General features: G+C 40.6%; 1 protein-coding gene across 7 annotated transcripts in view; it reads left to right on the top strand.

Annotated features, from left to right (window-relative positions):
* The window catches only part of Mrtfb (myocardin related transcription factor B), a 165245-nt gene that overhangs the window by 90420 nt on the left and 49212 nt on the right, over positions 1-25613 (top strand). Inside the window, exon 5 of one of the 7 annotated variants that reach the window (XM_055597747.1) lies at positions 9223-9382. The exons of 5 other annotated variants lie outside the window; for them this stretch is intronic. In XM_055597747.1, the coding sequence (XP_055453722.1) occupies positions 9223-9290 (68 nt within the window). In that variant the 3' untranslated portion in view covers positions 9291-9382. Of the gene's footprint in view, positions 1-9222; positions 9383-19432; positions 19707-25613 lie in introns of those variants that run through there. One more of the 7 variants, XM_055597743.1, reaches the window with a different exon arrangement.

Raw genomic sequence — 25613 nt, 5'->3', positions numbered from 1 at the left:
TGTGTGTGTGTGTGTGTGTGTGTGTGTGTGTGTGTGTGTGTGTGTGTATTTTGTCAATGAATGTGTGAATTTAATTTTAAATGTGCCCATGGAGATCAGAGAGGTCATCAGATCTCCTGTAGCTGGGGCTCCAGTCTTCTGCAAGAACAGTCTGTACTTGTAACCACTGAGCCATATATCAGTTCCACTTTTAAAAACAAACCATTAGCCAGGCATGGCAGCTCACAACTGTAATCCCAGCACTCGGGAGGCAGAGACAGGAGGATCTTTTGTGAGTTCAAGGCCAGCCTGGTCTGCAATGAGTCCAGGACAGCCAAGGCTACACAGAGAAATGCTGTCTTGGAAGAAAAGAAAAACATCACTTCTTAGTTATTTTCACCAGAAAAGCAAGTATTAGGAAGACCAAGAAGAGTTCTGTCCTTGCTAACTGAGGGCCCTTGTGCCTGGTGCTTTCCTTCATTGTCCCAGGCCTCCTCCCTAAAGGTGGATCATCACTCTCCTTGGGTTACAAGTGAAAACTAAGAGGAACTAAAGTTTTGAGAGATTTGCAACTTTACAGGTTACAGGTCTGAAAATGTTGGGTGAGCAGGGTCTGAGCCCAGGTCTTCATGACTCCCAAGTTCAGTGATAAGCATGCCTCTTTTCTCAGAGTAGACTTATTTTTATTGGGATTAGGATTGATTATGGGTAAGAATTAAGGGGGACAAAACTGAAGACAAAACAAAATAAAGGTTAGCTGTGATGTTTGCATATCTTCTTGTTCAAAGGGGGCCTTGTTCCCAGAAACAGTTTCCAGCATGAATCTTTTGTCCATGTTTGGAACTTCCTCTAACCAGAGTGTGCATCTCACAGGAAGGTTTAATTACTTGATGTATGGTTTCAAAGCTCTGGCTGCCCCTGAAGACTGGTCTTGGGAAAGTACTTCCAGGCTACTCCTCCCTCTTTGCCATCCTCTGTGTTGCTTTTCCACAGTCTGGAGCATCAAGTGTGCTTCCTGGTACAGCTGTGCAACCATTTTCTCCAGAAAAACAGATAACAGGAAAACCAAGAAGAAGCCTGTCCTTGTTGAACTCAGGCCATGGCCTAATGCTTTCCTTCACTGTCCTGGGAACCCTTCCAAGCATACACCACACCACTATGCTTCCATGATTCTAGTTAGCAAAAAAACCAAACACCCTACAGAGCTGCAAGTCCCGTCATGCCTGAGCTTTTTGCACAGCTCTCCAGCCATCCTTCATGCTTCCCTGCACCCAGTGCTGAAATCTTGTGCAACTACCAGCTCTAACTCCCAGTAACTCAGTCTTGTGACCTCATCTTTTCGTAGGTGTTCTTCCCTTCCCATCCCAGCTTTCTCATCCCCATGCTCTGGTTTGCAAGATACCATCCTTCAACACTCTTACTTTCTTTTGTCCAACTAGCTGATTAAAGAGGTTGTTTGTCCTTTCCAACTTCTCAGTAGCAGCCGTTGCCTCCATGGCATACCTGAATTGTGATTACTTTTCTGTTTTTTTTCCAAATTGCTACAGAAGTATTTATCATTCTGTTTCTTAGTGGCTATTCTGGTTTAATATCCACTGAATATTTATTTGAAGAACAAGAGATTGTCTTTCTGCAGTTAGAACTACATTTTTATGTCTCCTTCCCTATAGATAAAAGGAGAACATAGTAACTTTTAAGAAAGAAATTATTCTAATATCGTCTCTCTTTACAAAGTACAGCATTCACTTCCAAGTGTGCATGTCAATCTTATCATTTGAAACTCTAGAATAGAGCCAAGTATGGTGGTGCACACATTTAATCCTAGCACTCAGGCAGAGGCAGGAGAATCCCTTGAGTTTGAGGTTATCCTGGAGTGCAGAGTGAGTTCCAGGGCAGCCAGGGCAATACAGAGAAACCCTGTCTTTGAAAACCCGGATGGATGGATAGATAGATAGATAGATAGATAGATAGATAGATAGATAGATAGATAGATAGATAGATAGACAGACAGACAGACAGATAGACGGACGGACATAGAAGTACTATCAGGATAGTTTTTTTTTTAACCTGATCCTATACAATCAGTATCTACATAATAAATACCTAGATTCTATACCAATGTGAACCTTGTTTATTTCTGCTTATCATTCCATCACATTTTTAGTGTACATCAAAAAAAGTTGCCATCAGCGGTATTCTTAACTTGTAAAAACTTTGTAAAATTCAGTAGCAGTTTGTGTTTTCAGAGTGGACTATACTATATATGTGTTATACATACGCGTGATATGTGCATTAAAATACGCACATCTAAAGCATCCTGTTAACGCATTTTGACAAGTGTATACACTTAAGGGCCCTGAGCCCTTATTAGTCAAGATGTAGGGCATTGCTGGCACCCAGAAAGACCTGTACTACATGTGGTTAATCCTTCTCTCTAGAATAGTGGTTTTCAGCCTTTCTAACACTGCAACCCTTTAATACAGTTTCTCATGTGTGGTGACCCCAACCATAAAATTATTTTCATTGCTACTCCATAACTGTAATTTTGCTACTGTTAGGAACCATAATGTAAATATTTGATATGTCAAAGGGGTCATGACCTACAGGTCTCAACCTGTAGAGAGCTGCTGCTGTAGACCATCTGTAAATGGAGCCCTGCAGCATGCAGTCTTGGTAGAGCTTCATGCTCATCACAGTGCTTATCCACTGTGATGTCCACTCAGGCTTTTACATTACTCAGTGATATGCCATTGTATGAACACATCGCAATTTACCCATGCTCTTTTCATGAAGACCTTGTTTCTATTTCAGATCTTCTGTGCACAACACTGCCTGATAGTCTTGGTATATGTTTGAGAATAGATTTGCTAATTATGTATTTAGTTGTTTAAATTTGCACATCTTTTTTCAGAAGCAGCTGAATCATTTTGTACTCCCAAAAAGTGCACGGAGAATGTTTGTTCTCTTTAGCAAAGTTTCTCTCATTTCAGTGTATGTTGCTTTCTTCTTATAGTGTGAGTGTGCATCTTTTATGATATCTAGAGATCTCATGCACTAATACATAGTTGCATGAGGGTTTTTTAAACTGTTCTCAACTTTTTATTATAGTAATTTTCTGGCACACAGCACATGTTGAATAGCATTTTACAGTGAGCATTTATGTCTCAGCACAGATTCCACCAGTAATACTGTATCATGCTTCTTCAGTCTTGTTTGCTCACCTACAAACTCACTCCAGCTGTCTACTTCTTTAAAAAAATGTGTTTCAGGTTAAATTGTGGGTATGTGTACAGAAAACCCGTGGGCTTCAGCATGCTTATGAGCTTCCATTTAAACATCCTGATGGGCACATTCACAGTGCTTGCCTCTATCTACCTTTTCTATCACAGCGCTCAGTCTCACATGGCTCTCATTTTGAATATGATTTCATTTTCTCTTCTTGCTTTCATACTGATTTTTTCCTGGTTATTAAATATTCCCCTGTAGTCAATTCACTGTTTGTATTCTTTTGCTGCTAATAAGACATTCAGTAATTATTTCCCAGTTTTTAAGCTATCTCATGGCTATGTGTATGCCATGATTGAATCATACTGATTGTTGTTGCACTCCTTGCTGGTGTGTAACAGCAGGGAAGGAGGGAGGAAAAAAAAGACGGAGGGAGGAGAGGCAAAGAAAAGAAAAAGATGCTCAGGCTGTTTCTTTAGAACAAAATCACAGATACAGAATCACTAGACCAGAGAGTCCAGATGTCTTTCTAAGGATGTCAACTTTCTAAGGATGTGTCAGCTGTGCTTTTATTGGAAGCATTGAGAAGTGTTTTATGGTATTCTTATTTACTTGAAAAGGTCTGCCATCTTTTTTTAAAAGTTGAGTTGTGTTTTACGTAAGTTGAAATACACAAATCTTAAATGTCTATTTGAGGAGAGTTGGGGGGTTTAAGCTTTTTTAATTATTTTATTTTATGGTGTGTGGGTGTTTTGCCTACATATATGCCTGTACTGCTTGCATGTGGGTGACCATGGTGGCCAGAAGAGGGCATTGAGTTCCCTGAAGCTGGGGTTACAGACAGTTGTAAGCTGCAGAGTGGGTGCTAGAAATCAGATCCAGGCCCTCCGGAAGAGCAGCCAGCATTCTTAACTATTGAGTCATCTCTCCAGCTTTGTTTTTGTTTTGTGTTTGCTTTGAGAATGGGTCTTCTATTACCTGGGCTGGCCTTGAAGCCTTGGGTTCAAGTGATCATAGCCTAAGCCTCTTGAGTAGTGACAACTACTGCATTAGGGAGATGCAGATAAGTGTCACCAGGTCTGGCTCTGAAACTTTATGTTTTAAAATGGATGGATACAGAAATGATGCAAAGAATCCCTACTGTTAAATTGTCTTGCTCTTTCTACATCTAGAGTTGGCTTGTTCTCTGAACCACATGCAGGTAGATTCCTGATGTGGTACTCTTAGTACTAGATACTTAGGTATGTGCTTACTAAAAATACAGATACTCTCTCATGAAGCCACAGTATTAAAATGAGAGTGTGACATTGACTCACTGCTGTTAACTAAAATCAGACACCTCTCAGGTCCCCAGTTGATCCAGCCAGAGCCTTTGTAGAAGAAATAATGTTTTTCTTGTTTTATGCTCTAGTCTGGGTTCATGTTCCAGTGCCTAGTCTCTGCTTCTCCTTTAAAGTGGAACCTTTTTCTAGTCTTATTTCTTCTTTTCTATGACATCTTCGAAGATATTGGCCAGTTATTTTGTATAATGGCTCCTAGTTGGGGTTTGATTCCTGGCACCCAAGAGGTGACAATTCTGTCAGGCTGTAGCTTTAGTAGCCCACCATGCTGGGAAGTTATCTTTCTCATGCATTGGACAAGGAAGTAAGGTGTGTCGTCTGTTTGGCCAATACAGGTTACTTTGGGTTTAACCATAGCAATCTTTCTATTTTCCATTTAAGCTTTCATAATAATGTGTATGGAGAAATATTTTGACACTGTCTGACTATCTTATTGCTGTTGATGATTCTTGTCTGGAGCAAAAACTGGTCGTTAACTACAAAGTGGTGTTTTTTGTTTCTGTGCTCTGTATATAGATTAGATGATATCCTGCTTTAGGTACAAGCCTCCCTCCCCATCTTCTTTGAGCATGAAATCATGCCGTCATTCTTGCCCTAAGGTTTCACTGAGCCTTCCCTGTCTGTGTGTAACTCACTTCTCTGATGAGCAGAAACACGTCCCATTATCAAATATCTTTTCAATATTTTATTACTTTCTTATTTTTAAAATTTATCAATTGTACAAAATAATGGATTTCATTACATTTCATACGTATATTTTTTATTATCCTCAATCTCCTATCATCATATCTTGCTCCTATCCTTATTGTTCCTTCTTTCTCTATCTCCAAGCCTTCCTTCTACTTTCATGTATTATCTCTTTTGTTTTCTTTAACTATTACTGTTGCATGTATACATATGAATGTATATTTATGTGTGTGCATATATGCCTTATCTATATGAGTTTTAGGACTTAACACTTGGTATTGGATAACCAGTTAGGGGCTCATCCTTGGAGAAAACTGATTTTCCCTCTCTCAGTAGTCATTAATTGCCTGTAGTTCCTCATGGGGGTTGGGAGAGGGGTTGTAAGATTTATCCTATCTACATTGGCATGTCTGTAAATTTGTGTTTCTCCCCCAAAATAACCACTTTGAGACTTAACTGTATTTATAAATGCCTAGGTCAGTGTAGCAAGGCATGTTCCTTGACTTGCTCATAATTAATATCCCATTTATTCTATTCTTAGTTCTGACACGAGGTTGGTTACCTCTACTCAGTTTTATAAGTCCACCTTCTTCAGAATCCCAGGCGAATCCCCACCTCTATCTCCCCCTCTTCCTCTCCCTTTTTTTCTCTCTCTCCTTCTTTTCCCTTTCCCTCTCTTTTTCTCCCTCCTTCCCCCCCCCCCACCTCCAGGGCCCTGCCTCCTTGTTTCCTGCCTCAGCTAACAGGCCATTAGCTTTTTATTAGCAGGTGATGCTTCCATACAGATATAAGAGAGTCCTACACATGTCAACTGGTATTGTCATTGTTTGGATCTTGTTTAAGTAGCTTGATTGTTGAGACTTCATGGCTGTAGCCTTCTTGCCATATTCACTATGTCATAGCAGATCTCCTGTTCCTCTGGCTATTACAGTTTTTCCACCCACAGTTTTTCCGAGATTTTTCCTGAGCCTTAGTAGGAGGAATAGGATGTGTGGTAGATGCATTATTGGGGCTGGGCACCTCACAATCTGTTGTTCACTGCATTTTTACTGGCTGTGGATTTCTATGATTGTCTCTACCCTCTGCAAAAAGAGTCCTCTTTGATAAAGGATGAGAGCTACATTTATCTGAGGGCACAAAGCTAAATTTTTAGAATGCACTTAGAAATTCAACTGGTTTAAGAAGCCTCACTAGTCTTGAGTGGTTGGCTAGGTTTACAGTACTAGGCATGACTTTCCTCCTGTTGAGTAGGCCTTAAGCCCAATTAGACAGCTATTGGTTACCTTCAAGATGTAAGTGTCATTACATCCTTAGGGATATTTTGCTGTCCTAGTCATTGTCATATTTTGTAGGTGTCCCAGCTAGATAGAATTACTGATTGACTTTCTTCCTTAGAAGTTTGTGTAGCATCTTCCAGGCCTCAGATCAGAGGCTTCCAGGTCAAATATAGGTCAATTCTTCTGAGACCTTTGTTCAAAATCTATGGTGTCATCAACAATAAGGACCTTCCTTCAGATCCTGGGAGACAATCAAGGGCAATGAAAATAGTCTATATTGTTTTGAGGTGTCTTGGACTTGACTGACCAATAACTCAAAAAGGAGGTTTCTCCCACCTGGAACTGGAGAAAGCATTATAACCTGTACTGATACAGCTTCATTTAAATTGTATGTATGTATGTATGTATGTATGTATGTATGTATGTATGTATGTATGTATGGGAAATGTATTTTTTAGGTAAGCATAAAATAATGATTCCCTACAGCTTTTTCTAACATTCTTAGGTATACCTCCTCTGATCCTTTCCCTCTCTATTGCTCCTCTCTTCCCCTCTTCAATTAAAGTCCCTCTTCCCCCTTCCCAGTCTTCCCATGCCTTCCTTCATAGCATCTGAGTCTTGCTGTTTCCTCCTGAGAGCTCTTTCTTCCCTCTCTCTTAGTCTATTTTGACTTTTCTGGTTTCTGTGGTTACTCCAGGTTTTGTACTCACATCCAATGTGCTGTATTTTCATTATCCATTCATCATTTAGGTTGTTTCTGTTTCCTGGCTGTTGTGAACAGAGTAGCAGTGAACATGGATGGGTCAGTATCTGAGGAGTAGGCTATCCAGTCATTTGGGCTGGTCATCTAGTAGATTTATTTTTTTGCTTTTTATGGATTCTCCACACGGATTTCCAGAGTGGTAGGATCAGTTTGCAGTCCCACCAACAATGAATGAAGGTTCCTCTTTCCCCATATCCTTGCCAACAGTTTTTTCCAAAATAATATTTTTACTAAGGATTGGGAAATTTTACATCATACACCCTGATCATACTCACTTCCCAGCCCTTCTATGTCACACTCTCACCCTAGTTACTCCCTTCCCCCCCAAAAGAAATAAAAAAAAAATAGGAAGGGGGGGAAAGTTCTATTTGTATTGTCCATACACTCAGTGGAGCACAGTCAGACTCCCAGTAGGCAGCCACTACAGAAAACTGAATCCTAGTCCACCTGCCTCTCACCAGAGCCATTAGCTGTGGAGAACGGCACATCAGCATCCTTGTCACAGTCCTTTAGTTCTCTTCATCTTAGCATCCTGACTGGGGCAAAACCAAATCTCAGAGCTGTTTTAATTAGCATTTTCTTAAGTTCTAAGGATGATGACCACCTTTCAAGATATTTATTTATTTATTTACTTACTTTTGGTTTTTCAAGACAGGGTTTCTCTGTGTATCTCTGGCTATCCTGGAACTCAGTCTGTAGACCAGGCTGGACTCGGAGATCTCCCTGCCTCTGCATCCCAAGTGCTAGTATTAAAAGCATACATCACCACCAGCCAGCCTTCTGTTGAGATATTTATCACTCATTTTTGTTTCTTTCTTTTGTGCAATCTCTGCTCAGAACCATAGTCCATTTTTTTTTTTTTGAGGGCAGTGCCTGCTACAGCCAAAAGCAGCCTTCTGACTCCCTGCAACTGCAATTACAGGTGGTTGTAAGCTGCCCACTGTGGGTGCTGGAAATCAGACCCAGGTCCTCTGGTAAGAACAAGCAAGCAGTTAAACTGCGGAGTCATCTCTCTAACCTCAATGTCTTAGTTGTTTTTTTTATTGTTGTCATAAAACACTAAAACCAATTTGGGAAGGAAAGGATTTATTGGCTTACAGGTTACAGTCATCATCAGTGGAAGCCAAGTTTCAAATTTGATGTAGGAATTTAAGTAGGAACCAAAGCAGAGACCATGAAGACATTGCTTACTGGCGTGCTCTCCATGGGCTCAGTCAGCTTTTTTTATACAACCAGTGCTCACCTGCCCAAGGCTGCATTGCCTACAGTGGGCTGCCCACATCTATTAACCAAGAAAATGCCCCACAGAGATGCCTACAGGCCAATCTGATGGAGCCATTTCTTTGTTATATTCAGTCATCACAGGTTACTCTAGATTGTATCAAGTTGACAAAAACTAACCAGCACAACCAGCCAATAGCTTTTATCCTGTTAAGTTTAGAATACACATTAAGTAGGTTCAGTATTGTTAGTCCCTAGCATTATGAAAATAAGTCAGCACTTTATACAAAGTGTGTATTTTGTAAGTCATATTCCAGCAAAGCTGTTTAAAATATCTGTTACATAGACTGAGTGTTTATATCCTTTTTATTTTCACCCAAAGATGGCTGTGGCTGGCTCTTGTCCTCTCTTCAGTGTGTTGGGTTCTTGTTGTTGTTGCTGTTGTTCACAGTTGGTGGCTTTTCTTAATGGACTGAGCATCTTTAGTCCCTGCCTTTAGACTGCGCAGTAATTCAAGCTACAGCAACAGTCACCTTGGAGGCACAGCACTCAGACTGACAGGCACCAAAAAACCAAGTTTAGAGTGTAATTCATTAAACTACAGTTATAACTCACCAAAACTTAAGTTTGCTATTGGACACAACATAAAGGACCCTTAACAGAGCCCATCCTTTTTCAGTCTTCCTCTGTGTGTTGGGTTCTTTACATTTATTTATTTTAATTTTCACAGGTGGCTGGCCCACATCCTTCCTGAAGGATGCCAGCTCACATTCCAGCCAACAATGCAGGAGCAGATGAGTTCCCACAGGCTGTGCAGTGGGCTGAAGATCTGTACCATTTGATACTTTGCTGACTTTGATTAAATTTCTCTAATTGTATGAATAAACTAATGAGTAAGATTGAACATCTTTTCCTGTTTTAAGAATTATTTTATAATACTTTTAGGTGTGGGAGATAAGTGATCTTTTTTTTCTTTTCTCTGCAAGGTTTTTGGAACTTTCAGTTTTTGAAGAATATTATGAATATTCTTTTTTAGCATGCTTTGGGACTTTGTTTTAATGTGGCCAAAATCTGTCAGTCATCTATTGCATTTGCATCTTGGTCAAAGGTTAAAACCTTTTCTAATGCCCAGGACCTAGAAAAACCCTGATTCTCACTCACAGTACTCATATGATTTGAATTTTTTCTTTCATTTAGATCCATGGGCCTCTCGGGTGTTTTGTTTTAAGATTTATTTGTATTATTTTAATTGTGTGTGTGCACCCATGCATGCTTGAGAACTTTATTGCAGTTGTCCATGAGAGCCAGAGACAATGGATTCTCCTGGAGCTGGAGCTGTGAGGCACGTAATACGGGTGCTGGGAATCGGGTGCTCTCAAAAGCAGTTGGCAGTCAGTTGGTCTGACTGTCAAGCCTCCTCCAAATCCAGAGCTGGCATTGCCCCCTCTCCACTACATGACATTTATTTTTGTATGTTTTCCTGCCTCTCCTAGGGTGGTGGGTTGGTTGTTTTGTTTTCTTTTCTTTTCTTTTTTTCATATAAACTGTCAGATGGTCAGTCTGTGTTGAAAAACTGCTGGGTATTTTTATTGGGCTCACACCAAATCTGTAGGTTAACTTAGAGATCCTCTGTTGTCTTGTTTGTGTTTTAGGACTGTCTGTCTCTCAATTCAGTCCAACTTCTGTGTTGTCTAGAGCTTCACACATTTCTTAGTTTATTAGTAGGAGTTCCCCCACTCCATTTTGTTTGTTTTTTCTGTTGTTCCTACATAGAATATTTTTGTTGTTGTCGTTTGTTTTCATTGGCTCCGTTGAGACACAGTCACACTGTATAGTCTAGGCTGGCCTGCAGCTCATAAGAATCCCAAGCTGTGGTGCTCTCTGACTACTTCTTTATGCTCACAGAGACCCTTCTCTTGATTTGATTCTGCCCCACTGGGCATGTGTAGGTTTCTAAAGTTTTTCTTAAGTTTGTTTTCCATCTAGTTAGGGGAATTTCCAGGAATTATTTTTGCAAATATGTTTCTCGGATCCATTATCTCTCTGTCATCCTCTCATGGCTCTGGTTACATGTAAGATAACCTTTTACATTTGTTTGTTTGTATGTATAAATGTGTAGGTCTGTCAAGATAGCACTTGAGAGTCAGCTCCCTCCTTCCCCTCTGTGGGCCAGGTGTGGAACTTGGGTTGTCAAGTTTGGTCAGCAAGAACCTTTATTCCCATGTAACATTTTTTACGTTAATGTGTGTGTTCTGCTCTTATGATTACCTGCAGCGTACTGACCTGTCGTGCCCTCCTGCCTATCACAGTGACACAGGGCTGTTAGTTCTGCTCCCTGAGAAAACCTACCTCAGTTACCATGGAGGTCCCTTTAACAGACGAGTAAGTGCACCTGCTTTGCGTTTGCTCAGTTTTCTGAACAGTAGAAACTATTTCAGGGATATCATATTGTATAAAAAGCCCTTCTTTTGGCTCCTCCAAATACCATTGTTGGTTTTTTGAAAAAAGATTTAGTCGGGCATGGTGGTACATGCCTTTAATCTCAGCACTCCAGAGGCAGAGTCAGAAAGAAGGAAGGAAAGAAAGAAGAAAGGAAGACAGGCACTCAAATTTATTAAAATGCAATTGACATACAATAAATTGCTTGTATTTAAATTTTCAGGTTAAGGTTGACCATGTCTACACACCTGTGACACCACCAACACAATGTAATGTAACCAACACTGTCATCAGCCTTAGAATTCTCCTCATAATCTTGTGCAATTAATTCATTCTTCTTTCCATGCCAGGTTCCAGGCAACCACTGTCTGATCTTTGTCCCTGTTAATTAATTTACATTTTCTATAATCTTATAGAAACTGAAACATGCTATGTGTATATATATGTATGTATACATTCATGTGTGTATATATGATGAATATGTATATATGTATACCTATATACATACATATGTGAATATATGTGTACTGAGTTTGTCTAGTTTCTTTCATTGAGTATGGTTATTCTGAGTTTTGTCTGTGTTTCTAGATATTATTCTTTTTTACTGCTGAGTGATATTCTCTTGTTTGGATATTTCAAAATTTTATTTGTACACTTACGAACAGATGACTGTTTGCATTTTTTATTCTTATAAATAAAACCGTCAATAAAAATCTATTAGATAATTTTTATTCAAAAGCTAAGTGTAGGGGGTGGAGAGATGGCATGATAGGAATAAGGCACACAGGGGCTGTGATGAAGAGTTGCTACTGTTGCTGAATTTCTTTAGTAACACACAAAGATGTCCATTTGTCCAGGATCTCTTTGCTCTAAAGTACTGCCCCTTCCCCAGAACCATCTAGCCTCTAAACTTTATCAGTCTACTAATGATGCCTGAAAACAAATCATTTTTTAAATACTCACATTAATAACTGCATAATCATACCGCATTAATAACTCACATTAATAACCACATAATCATACCGCATTAATAACACAGAAAAAAGTGAACTAGTGTTTGCTTTTGGTGAAAGGCATGTCAGAGGAATCAGAGACCAGATTGAAGACCTGCACTCACTAGAACTGACTAAAAATCATGTCATTTTATATCTGAACTTTTTTTAAAGTAACAGAATCATACATATATCATACCTGGGCTTGTCTGGTTTCTTTCATTGAGTATATTTATGTTGCTGGATGTAATTTTAATTGCTGAGTAATATTCCCTTATATAGCCGTTTATTAGTATTAATGCATATTTATTAATTGTGTTGTCACATGTTAGTACATGTGACATCTTAGGTACTGAGGATCAAAAGATGCTAAAGTTTCTTGTGATCTCAAAGCCATTGTTACGAATGGTAAAAAATTTGATCTTTTCTCATTGAGGGCTTCGTACATATAGTTTTTTCTCATGCTGCTGGGTTTTTCAAGATAAGAGTCATTGGCTTCCCTCTTAGAGAAAAAATTTTCTGTGGAAGGAGGGGGCTGGAGAAATAGCTCAGTGGTTAAGAGCATTGCCACTCTTGCAGAGGACCCAGGTTTGGTTCCCAGCTCCCATAGGCAGGCAGCTCACAGTTTCTTGTAACTCCAGAGCCAGAGGACCTAGTACCCTCTTCTGACCCCTGTGGATACCTGCACACGCGTGCGCGCACACACACACACACACACACACACACACACACACACACACACTTAAAAATAGAATTGATTAAAAAAAAAAAAAAGACTTTTCATCTTGGCCATACTGATGGGTGTAAGGTGAAATCTCAGGGTCATTTTGATTTGCATTTCCCTGATGGCTAATGACGTTGAGCATTTCTTTAAGTGTTTCTCTGCCATTTAATATTCCTCTACAGAGAGTTCTCTGTTTAGCTCTGTTCCCCATTTTTTAAGTGGATTACTTGGTTTGCTGCTTTTCAGCTTCTTTAGTTCTTTATATATACTGGATATTAGCCCTCTGTCAGATAAAGGGTTGGTGAAGATTCTTTCCCAATCTGTAGACAGTCGTTTTGTTTTGATGATGGTGTTTTTTGCTTTACAGAAGCTTTTCAGTTTCATGAGGTCCCATTTATTGATTGTTGCTCTTAGAGCCTGTGCTGTTGGTATTCTGTTCAGGAAGTTGTCTCCTGTACCAATGAGTTCTAGGGTCTTCCCCACTTTTTGTTCTAACCGATTTAATGTATCTGGTTTTATGTTGAGGTCTTTGATCCACTTGGACTTTAGTTTTGTGCAGGGTGATAGGTATGGATCTCTTTGCATTTTTCTATCAAGTACCAGGCATGGAGATAACCTAGAACCCCTGCACAAATGTAGCCCATGGCAGTTCAGTATCCAAGTGGGTTACATAGTAATGGGAAAAGGGACTGCCTCTGACATAAACTGATTGGCCTGCTCTTTGATCACCTCTCCCTGATGGGGGAGCAGCCTTACCAGGCCACAGAAGATGACAATGCAGCCACTCCTGATGTGATCTTATAGACTAAGATCAGAAGGAAGGAGAGGAGGACCTCCCCTATCAATGGACTTGGGGAGGGGCATGCGTGAAGAAGGGGGAGGGAGGGTGGGACCAGGAGGGGAGGAGGAAGGGGTTTATGGGGGGATACAAAGTGAATAAAGTGTAATTAATAAAATAAAAACAAATAAATAAAAAGACTTTGCTGCAGGGTGAAAATAAGTCAATGATATCTGAGTGTAAAATACTACACAAGTACATCCAAGATGCAGGTTTGTTTTCATGCTACATAACCTTGTAATGTCATATCTTCATGAAACAGGACTAGGAGAAAACTATGATAAGGCATTGGGGTGAAGAAGGCAGCTCCACTGGCAGGGTTTCTTATTATTCTAGCAGCCACTCTAGCATCACTGACCATAGTATGATAACCCGCCATCCAGTCTCTGCTGGGATTTGGTCCGCTTCAATTTCCTGTCATTCTCTACATCTCTGCTGAGGTTTCAAAGTTCCCTTAACTCCCCCTCTGTTTATAGCTGTTGATGTCTTCTGAGAACTGAGAGGACCGCCTGGAAGAGAATCCTTGGAGAGCTCTTCATTATGGATCTTTGAGCCAATTGTCAATTTATGTAGCTGCAAAGCTTAGAAGTTGGGAAAGGGTTCAAATGGCTTCTTTAAGCTAATAAGAGTGTTCTGACATCTCTTGATTACCCATACCATGACTTTAAGCAGTGTAACCTGGCATGACACATTCACATGGAATCAGTTTTGCCATGGAGCAAAGCCTCTATAATGAAAGTGGTGAAGCTAAGAATGAATTATAGGTGAATCCTTGGCCATGTTCTATTCTTCACCCTGCTCCACCAGTCTGAATGGAGGGTTTTGTTGTTTTTATTTTTGTTTTTAAAACAGGTCTCACTCTATAGCCCAGGCTGGACTGAAACTCACTGCCATCCTCCTGTTTCACTTTTCTAAGTGCTGGAATTACAGGAATATATCATCATTCTTGACAAAAATGTATTGTTTAAATAAGGATGAAGACCTTTTAAGATCATATTTCAATCAAAGCACTATTTAATTTTAATTTTCTTTTTTAAAAAAATTTCACACTCACCATTGGAAGTCACCTGATGTATTTAATAATGGTTTCATCTTTCAGAGTAGTGTATATAGTGTTAAAAAGAAAAGAAATAAGAGCCCACAGTAAGACTTATAGAAGCATGGTCTCCTTAGCAGAGAACTTGAAGTGTGTTTTGCACTGAATGTTTTTTCTGTGAATGTATCCAGCCAGTGTGCAGGATCTGCCTAGTTTTCCTCTCCAGAGAGCAGCAGCTGGGTGAGGATCTGTGGCAAATCAACACACTGACAAGGAGGACCACATTCTCTATACTTCCAGTCAGAATGCCTGTAGAGCATCCTCAGTCCCAGCAGCCTTTTTGTTTTGTTACTTTTGAAGGATTTGCATCAGTAGAACAAGCCCTGTTAAGAATATTCCCTGTTCTCTCTGGGTATGGTCGTCCCAGCAGTAATCTTTTCATCAGTAATTTTGTGACCCTCCATTGGCTCTGCCAGGTTTTTATATGGGTCCCTTGAGCCATGTTTGTTTATATTTGATCCCTGAAGCCTTTCTTGAAACATTGCTACTCTAAGCCATTTTTTTCTCACGCTTATTAAATGTCTTCGCTTGGTGCTGAGGAAATTGGCTTGACTTATGGCAGCCCCTGTCAGGGTTAAAGAGCTCTTTTGAGTGTGCATACACACAAACATTAGCACAGCAAATTTATCTTAAATAATGATTTTAATCCCATAGCATATCATTTGAAGTTAAATGTTGCTCATGATAATAGAACCAGATGATAATAAAACTGTACAAGTGCATGACAGAAGAAAGAGCAGACCTCTGCAAAAGCGGCTCCTGTGACGCTGTGGGTCTCTGCTAAAGAAATATAAGGCTCTCTCTCCTCTCTGTTCAACCCAAAGACTGCCCTGGGACACTGAGTGGGGTAAGTTACAATGAGATGTCCTCTTATTTAGGGCAAACTACACAACAGACTGTGGGCAGCTGCAGGGACTCCGGAGGCATATCTCACCTGAGAGAAAAGAGGGTCATGAGAGGAGAGATGAGAAAATGAACACGAACCTTAGGTGTTGGACTGGAAACTGGAAGCATTGGGGTGAATCTGTGCTGTTCACTGTAGATAAATAAATACAGATGTGTGATATATACGTCTGAACACAGTGTATTTTATATTTCTTAATATACAGAGATGCAGATATGTGTATGTGTTAAATGTAAACATATAAATTCATATAGCACACCCTAGCTCTGTGCCCAGGAGGCCAGAAGAGTGACCACACCTCACATTCAGATCCTACTTTCTAAGTGGGGCAGGAGTTTGTACCCTTGAAACTTCTTGTCAGGGGATAATGCCAAACCAGAAGGCCTGGCCTAATAGAGACAGTCAAATAAATGGTAGTCATAGGTACAACCCATCGAACAAAGCAGGAAGCCATGAGACCGTGCTGTAAATTGGCAATATCTTCCAGCTATTTATTTTCTTACAGTTAGATATATCTCTAATATAGATAGATGATTCACAATTTATGATTCTGCTTATAAGTTTCCAACTTACAGGGGTGTAAAAGCAATACATGTCAAGTAGAAACTGTGCTTTGAACTTTGATCTTTTCCTGAGCTGGTGATATGTAGTCCAGTCCTCTTGTGCAGAGTTAGGCAGTAGCCAAAAGCCCACCACTCCTAGTCAGCCCTGGGATTACCGGGAGCCAGTAGACACGCCAGAGTGCCCTGCTGCTGTGCTGCCCTGCATGTTGGGGTATTATTTAATGCACTTTGAACTTAGAAGTGTTTTTATTTAAAATTAATGTATCAGGACATAAATCGAGGGGCATCTCTAACTACAGGCAGAGTGGTAGTCTTCCTGCTTAAGTGCATCACCCAGCCTTATCGCAAGGACACAGTCCCCAAACCCAAACTGCAGATCATTCTGTAAGTAGCCTGTAGTCTCTAAAATTCAGTGACAGAAAAGGCAAGAAAGACCAAGAAACTGTGCCAGATTGAAGGTACCTGAAGAGATTTTTATCACTTCAGAGTCACATGGGATCCTGCTTTGGATCCAGACAGTTTGGAACTTGGATGAAGTCTGTGGATTGATGGCAGTAGTTTATCAGCCTTGCTCTGTCAGGACTGGTCATTAAGCTGTGGTTCTGTAAAAAAAAGGTACCCTAGTGTATAGGATCCTGCACATCAGTGTTCTTCAAGAGATACTGTGTCAGAAATTCTCACAGAGAGTTTGGGAAAAAATTCTTGAGTATTTGAAACTACTTCAAATGTTTTAAAAAATAACAAAAACATTTTTTAGATATATCCATTCCTAGAGAAATTATTTTCTTTCTACCTTACTATAACCCTGCAGTGGACAGTGCTGTGTTGTTGGGATCTTGATCCTTCCATGGAGAGATAATATGCCTGCAGAGGATTCTTCAAAGGGCCTTTTACACAGTGTTAAAGTGAGGAGTATAGGGCTGGAAAGGTGGCTCAGAGGTTAAGAACACTGGTTGTTCTTCCAAAGGTCTTGAGTTCAATACTCAGCAACCACCTGGCTGCTCACAACCATCTATAATGAGATCTAGTGTCCTTTTCTCCCATGCAGGCAGAATGCTGTATAAATAATAAATCTTTTTTTAAAAAGTGATGAGTATAGCTTGAAATATATTCATGGTTTTGAACCTGTAGACTGAAAACACTTGCTCCCTAGGAAAAGTACATGCCCAGCTGTTGTTTTCACTGCTCTTTTTGTGAAGTGCTGCAAGATAGAAGCCCTAGAGCCAAGCTTATTAGATGAGTATCGTGGCCTTCACTTATGAGATATGCTGTCTCTAACGAAGTATTGAATTTTCCTAGGCCTCTGTTTTTCCATCTCTCAGTTGGGTTAATAATATTGAATTCACAAGTCTATCAACAGGATAACTGATTGTTTGCTTAATTGATTGATTGATCACTTAAAGTATTCTGCTTCATAAAAAGTTAAAATGCTTTTATAAATCAGTGCATTGCAGTCTCTCACCAAGAGCAGAGAGGTCATAAACCCATGACTTCTGCTATTAAAGCTATCTCTGGCTAAAGCCTTGATCTATTCTAGAAAAAAGGGTCTATTCTAGAAGAAAGCAGGCAGTAGAGTGCAGTAAAAAGACCTTCAGCTTTGGAGAACTGCTACTTTGGTTCAATTCCAACTCTTTGTGACTCTGGTTTTGGATCTGTCAATGTCTGTGATTTCAAATCACCATGGAGGTCAGCAGGACTACTGGGATAACATGAAATCATGTGTGCAACACATCTTATGAAGTACCCAGCTAAACAGCAGTTACTTCTTGGTATTCCTTTGGAAGGACAGGAATGTTTTATCTGGAGAGTAAGTCCAGGGACAGGACAGTAGCAGAAGGTTTGCTTTAGGGCATATAAACAGTGTGATAGATGCCTCCGAAGGTTCTGAGGCTTACATTGCCCTGGGCAACGCCTGTTGCTTCAAAAGGAGTCTCAGTTGACAAAAAAAAGCATGTCATATGTTGTGTAATCCCATTATCCAGAGATGTGGGAGAAGGGTAGATAGCAATCTTTGTAGGACAGTGTAGGTTAAGTGTACACTAGCCTTGGAACCAGAGGCAGAGGACAGGATGCTTCATCCAGACCCATCTGTGTAAGCAGAGAAAATAATGCTTCTTGTGGGCTCAAGATGTAAACTATTCTTCAATCCACAAAGGGCCATGCTGTTTTTGTGACTAAATATATAACTGCATTTTATTTTGAAGGATAATGTACTTCCTTTAGAGACATATTTATTCATCTTCCATCAATGGTGCCTGGTCAGAGACAGTGTTGTCAGCCATTTTATCATGGTTTCTTCCAGCTGAGGCTCTTCCCTTGGTTGTGCACAAGTTAAAATTCATTCACCAAGACTCCTCATGGAGCACAGCTCCTAGGTCACTGTCCTTCATTTGATAGACATATGGTAGCTCAATGCAAAGGCACATAGTTTGAACTGGTAAAATAAAAGTATTGTGTCTGCTGGTATTTGGTGACTATGGAAATAAACTTGTTTCCACATTGCCTGGAGCTTCCATCCATAGACATTTTCTGTCAGAGTGCCCCTTGCATGTGTGAGCAGCAGCTTGTGCCTTGCAGGAAAGGCGCTCTCTGTTGTGAAATAAAACTCCATCCCATCACTGATTGAACCTATTAGGAAGCATAAACTCTCAGTTCCATTGCTTCTTACTTGGGAGGACAGTTCTCCTTAAAAATAAATAAATAAGTGAATGAGTAAATAAATAAATAATAAATAAATGAATAAATAAATTAATCGTGATGTTAGCTCTCTCAGCCAACTAGTGGCACAAAGGCAAACTGCAGCTCTGTGGGCTCTCAATGGCCAGGGAAGCGGCTGCATTTGCAGCACATTCCTTGCTACAAAGCCTTGGCTCTGCCTAGGATAGCTCCCACTAAGGATGGTGGGAGTAACGGGACACTTTCCACCCAGATGTGCTGATAGCATGTTCATTCATTTTGGTGCCTCTGCTTCCTTTGGGTGCCCTCTGCTGTCATTTGTGTTCCTGGAGAACTTCCTGAGTAGTACATGTGCTTATCTGGCCACGGTAATGTACTCCACAGCCTAAGGCTTTGCTTATAGAGAGCAGGAGAGAGACTGCAGACACAGTTCTTCCTCCTGTTGCCAGCAGAGCTTTCTCTTTAACAGCTAGAGGTTTTATTTTTAACTGCTTGACTCAGTGCTTGTCAGATGATTGGGACCATCTATATGCAGATCGAATCCGCCAGCGCGGGGGAGGCCGGAATGGCAAAGGGAAGGGGGATGGCTGGGAAAGAGGGTGGGATCTTAATCGTCGTGCCTCACAGGCTCTGCCTCCCTCCCAATGTGGAAGAGTTAAGGGCTCCAGCCCGCTGGAGTGTGTCTGCAGGTCAGGCTGGAAACTCCAAGAGAATGGCTGCCTTGCTCCACTTAGACATTTAATTGCCCTGTGATTAGGGTGCTGTGAGAGGGGAGGAGGGCCAGAGTATTCTGTGCTGTCTGCTGTCCTGCGAAGTGAGTGTCTCCCGCTGGATGCTGCCTGTCTCCAGAAGCCTCTCACCATGATCGATAGCTCCAAGAAGCAGCAGCAGGGCTTCCCAGAGATCTTAACTGCCGGGGATTTCGAACCTTTCAAAGAAAAAGAATGTCTCGAGGGGAGCAACCAGAAAAGTCTCAAAGAAGGTCAGTTTGTCCCTGGACAGGAACACGAATATAGGCATCCTGCTCCTGTCACCTGGCTGGCGTCATTTCCTTCTGCTTTCCATGTATCTGTGTGTCTCTCTGCTCACTGTTACCCTTACTCTGTCTGAGGTCTGTACAGTGAATGCTTAATGCTGCTTCCAGAGAAGCTGAGCTCCCAGGATGTGAGCACGCTGCAATGACTGCTACTAATCAGGACACTGAGGAAGCCAATCCTGGTTTCAGTTAAATTCATCCAGATTTGTTTATGTGTCTCCCCAATTTGGGGGTCTCCCATATACTGTGTGGGTTTGGGAGAGACCATTTTCTTAATTTCCAGTAATCAGAACATTGCTTCATTTGTGTTTTACAGTTATATAATTTTTCATGAAAATTAATTTTTCCCAATTAACATGTTGAATTTTCGTTGTTTAGCAGCAGGAAGATAGTTGGCTCGTTCTTACTTGAATCCTCAAATGTTGGATCAACTCTGTGTGCATTATAAGCATTTTTGTTTTTAAAAGAATGTTACATAGTTTGATTTAATAAAAAAAAAAAAAAAAGCAAGCACATAAGCTTGAGGATGCGTACTGTCAGTTGTAATTGTCAGTGAGCACTGCACTGATTTTAAAAATGGCCTGAGATCTGGGATTGCTGCTTCTGTTTGCGCAGCACGCTTCTCTGTTGCAGCTGAGAACAAGGGCTGTGGGTGAGGAAGCCCAGAGTCTGAACAGAATGAGGTTTTCTTCCATTTGAGACCTGAGTCACTGATCCCAAAGGCCACTCAGTCCTTCTGGAAGGCTTTTTCCTTTCCATGCCCTCAGTTCCATCTGCAGAACCCTCCAGTCTTGTCCCTCCTACAGAGAGCCAACCTGTAAGGGACCCCATTTCCCTGAGTAACACAGTGAGCTGCTTCCACCCTTTTCTGTCAGATATTAAGAGTGTGGAAATGTGACGATGGACTGCTGTTGATTGCAAAAGATGATAAACAATTCTTGGACTTCCCAGAGTTGAACTGCTTTTGGGAATGGGTAGAAAAAAACACCTAGGTCACAACAGATAACACACAGTGAGACATAAGTGACTGCTGCTGAGAACTGAACAGTGGGTATGCTCTGCCTATGCACAGTGTTTGTTACAGTAGAGTGTTAGAAAAATCACTATCAGGTGAGTTTTTAGGACACATGAAGACTCATAGAAGGGGTTAGGAGGGCTTAGAGGTTTTAACATTCATTGATAAACAGTTTAAGAATTCCCTTTACATCATTTAAGTCAAGACATTTAAGTGCAGGTTCCTGCTAATGCTGTATATTTAAAACAGCTTTGTGTGCTTGTAAAATCAGGCAAGTTAAATGAAATAGGAAAAAATTTTAAAAAATACATATCAGAGCAGCAGAATGTGATTTAAAGGAGTTAGGAAATAAGGATCAAAAATATGAAGAAAAAGAGTAGAAGTATGGAGTATATGACTAGCACATAAGATTCCCAGGTTCGATTCCCATCACCATACATACATATATACTTGCATACATGTATACATGGTAGAAGGGTCGTGAGCTGATTGATTACATAATTAGAATCTCCCTGACAGTCCTGAGGGTTATGCAATGCAGTAAACAGTGCAGTATTGAAAGAGCAAAGATGGGCTGTGGAGAGACAGGTCTTCAGGTTCAAGCCCAGGTGCAGCATTACTTTTGTGAGCCTGGATGTATTCACTGCTCTGCACTTTTATTTCCTCATCTGCACAGTGAAGAGAAACAGTATCCACCCCCTTACCTACTTGTAAACCCTTTGTTACTATTTGCTTCTATGCAGAAATTAAAGTTTAAGAGCCAACATATGTTTTTCTCATAAAGAAGTAGCCTGTATATTCATAAATGCAAATTCATACAGAAGTAGAGGAGAAAGCCTCAAGTTTCAGGACACTGCAAAAATGATTGATAATGAAATTCACATCTCACCAGATTTTCATGCAACTGGGTTTGGCATTTTTATTTAACATATTTAATGTATTATATATGTCCCTAAATGAGAATAAAATTATATAGCCAGATATTAAATCAAGAATTGTCGGCCAGGTGTGGTGGCGCATGCCAGCACTTGGGAGGCAGAGGCAGGTGGATCTCTGTTCAAGGCCAGCCTGGTCTACAAATCGAGTCCAGGACAGCCAGGACTACACAGAGAAACCCTGTCTCAAAAACCATCAAAACAAAACAAAACAAAAAATGTTGTCTAGTGTGCCTTAGATCTGGACTTAATCAGAACAGAAAAAAATTTTTAGGAACCTCTTTTATTTGAGTTATATGAAAATAGGTTCTTCCTATGAAGAACTGAACCCTGAAATTCAGTGTGCCCCAATTCCAACTGTAGATGCATATGGTGAGTGAAATGTATTGGCCAACTATAACCTCGGGCCCAGCACCTCCTGAGCAGTGTCCTCTTTATATCAGTTGCATTACTTCATGAGAGAGACAGTCACTCAGCTGTCTTAGATTGACTAATTATTGAGAATGCCTTCAAGACTAAGTAGATCCTGTGCTATTTTGGCAAAAGAGGTAAATACATAAGTAATTTATTAGTAATGCCTAAAAGTTTATCCTCGTGTGGTAAGAGGCACTTATTAAAGGTATTTATTTTATCTCACATCAGTTCTGTTGGGTTTTTTCTACTCATTAAGAAAGTTGGATTTGTTTCTTTGAAGACATCCCTGTAGAATTTTTAAACACCTGAATCATAAAAATCTTAAGTTTCTAGGCCGTGACTAGTTCATCACAGGAATCTAGTCACATAGACCCCAGCCTGGTCACTCTGGTGTTGCTGATTTGTGTCTGTTTTAAGGGTTGGACTTTTCTCTACCTCAAGTGACAACTGTCTTGCTTGCTTATATTGACATCTTTTCCATGCCAATAATTGTTGACAGTGCTGATTGGCTGAAATTAATATAGGGCTCAGATTTGTTGGTTTGTTTGTTTGTTTGTTTGTTTATATGGAGAAAGCGAGATGGCCAGTGGGTAAAGGTGCTTGCCGTTGAGCGTGACCACCTGGAACCTACATGGTAGAAGTAGAGAACTGACTACCACAAGCTGTTTTCTGACCCCTATACTCATACCATCACACACATACACAAAAAACAACATGCATGCACACACATACACAACTTTGTATAATTTTTGCAAGAAAATTTGCAATATGTAAAAGCTAAAGCTTTCCCTCCTCCTCCAGTATCTTACAAATGCTTAATAAGTGGCCTACCAGGGAATCACAACTTTAACCCAAGGAAAAAGTGCTCCATTTAGTAGTTGCTGTATATACCAGGGATTGGATTGAACAACAGAAGACATCACCATACACTCTGCTAATGCTTATCATTGTGCACACACTTTGGTGATTCCTAGTCAGTGTGCGTGGTTGGAGAATTTGACTTCTTTCTGCTTTTAGTGAGCAAATAGAACATTCCTTATGGCAGCTCAGTTTGTGGGTGCAACATTGTGAACCTCACCTCCTGACTCATCTACAGGGGCTCTGGAGATTTTCTAATTATGTTCAGCACATAGAAGCTTAAATTTAACTTACAGGTCTATAGCAGGTTCATATGAATTTTCAGGAATAATCAGTGAATTGGGGTTCTTTAATCCAGATAAACCTTTTGATAACTTGTCATTGAAAATGAATGAGTCATAGCATCAGTGCTACTAGCTATTTATAGACCATATTTATCAAAAGCAAAGTAAAAAGAAAAAAGTGAAAGTTAAGATGAACTCTCTGCTGTTGAAAATAAAGTATGAGATAAAGAACGCTAGATTGTGTATTTGGCTGGGCTTGTGTACTGTAGCTGAAAGTGCCTTCATGACCTCTGCATCTCACATTCCAGGCCCAGCCAGGAGTTGGGGTATCCTTATAGTAGCTGTCCTCTGACAGCGACTGCGCATCTCAAACCTTTCACTGGACTGAACTTTGGTTTTGGGGTGAGGAGCAGTTTCAGATCTGAGGGAACGGCTAGGTGAAGTGTGAGTTTGCCTGAAGAACAGGAGACACTGTGCTAGAACATGTCTGTCATTGATCTGTTTAAGGAAAGAAAGAACATTTGTCTGAGATATTCTAGGGAATCCAACCCAGAGATAGACAATAAGCAGAGAATAAGCAAAATAAGTAACTTTGACAAAGCACAGCTTTCATGTGGCAGAAATGAACAAATGTGAAATTATGCCTGTGTTTATCTATCACTCAATGCAGTGGCTCCAAAGTTGAAGCAGAAGGATCATATGAGCCCAGGGTTTTAAGACCCACCTGGTAACACTACTTTAGTCTACTTTACTTAGACCACATGGTAACACTACTTTCTTAAAAAGAATTTTTTTTAATTAAGTAAAAATTTGGCACAGTTCCATAGTCACAGTAAACTTTGCCTGGACAATATGTCTTGGGTCTTCTGTTCTTCAGCTTTCCAGGCTAAAATCTCTTAACATGTAGCTCCTGTACCCTTTCCTAAAGAAAGTCATTCACACCAGGCATGGTGCCCTACCAGAATCCTGGCACTCAGGCAGCCCAAGCAGGAGGATCCACAGCCTGGTCTTAGTGAAGCTCTGCCTCAAAAGGAAAAAAAAAAAAAAGCCACTCATTTTAAAAGCTGGAAATAATTGGTTATCTCCTGCATACTTCCAATAACATACTGGAGTCATTGGCATTTCACCAGAGACCACTATGTTAAACATCTGTTCTGCCATCACAATTAGGCCATCATGGTATACATGTGAATTACCACTAAATTAATGTTTAATAAAGAACATTTGAAAAAATATGGTTTCATATTTAAGTGACAACACATGAATGAAGAAAAACTTTTTTCCAGACATGCCTCATTCTTTTTAAATGGGTATAGCTACTTTTAAGATGAAATTATAACAGTTTAATTTTTATTGAAAATCATGTTGTTTAGCAGAAAGGGGAGTGCATTCTACATAGGACTCTGGTAGCTGTTATAAACCTCCATAAGCCAATGCATTCTAAAAGCATCTATAGCCTAAAAGTTGGGAAACTAAGATGATAACATAAACATCCAAATACCTGTAAGCTCGTACACACACACAAAACAAAATGACACCATAAGAAAATTACATATGCTTTGGTAGTTCAGCCTGGGAACCCAGCTTCTCTTCAGATGCATACCTCCAGATGTCCCCTAGGCATCTTATTTCTTATACCACACATACACCTCCAGATTTCCCATCTCAGTACACATCACCTCTATGCAGCAAGTGGCTTATGGCAAGGGTTGCCATGAGAGTGATCCTGGGTTCCTTCCCTAACCACCTCTATCTAGTCTGTCCGTCCTTCTTCAGAATTACGTTCTCTCCCCAGAGCACTGCAGCACTGTGGCCCAGCCTTTCAAGGAATGTGCTAAGGTGGACTCATGCTGAGCAGACCTCCCTTCCCTCCCAACAGTCCTGCATCCCTGCCATCAGATGGCAAGAGCCATCAGATGAAGCTCAGCCTTGCTGAGCTGTGCACACTGCTATATGGGGGAATAAAACCCAGTCCCCTAGCACTGTTCTCTCAGAAGGTCTGTGGTGGTCCCTGAGAGCACAGCTTCCCTTCCCTTGCACCCAGTTTGATTCCAGATGCCAGGCACTGCTACAAGGACCTGCCTGTGCCCTGTCCTCCTCACATTTCCTGGGATTGTTGTTGTCCTGTGTGTCAACATTGTTCCTCTAAAAACTCCTTCTGGAATCCAAGGTCTCAGAGGGAAGGAGCTGCCTTTGTTCTCTGTATTTCAAACCCCAGGGCCTGAGCTTCTCCCTCATTAAAAGTCCCAAAGTTCAGAGCAAGTCCCATCTCCTGAGGTGAGTCAGCAGGGCTATGTGTATGGACTTCCTGGGTTGCCCTGGCTTAATTTCTGACTTTAACTCTGCT

Source organism: Psammomys obesus, unplaced genomic scaffold, assembly GCF_907164565.1.
Source record: "Psammomys obesus unplaced genomic scaffold, mPsaObe1.curated_primary_1811, whole genome shotgun sequence".
NCBI lineage: Eukaryota > Metazoa > Chordata > Mammalia > Rodentia > Muridae > Psammomys > Psammomys obesus.
The sequence above is the reverse complement of the archived record's forward strand: the minus strand, read 5'-3'. Positions and strand labels throughout refer to the sequence as shown.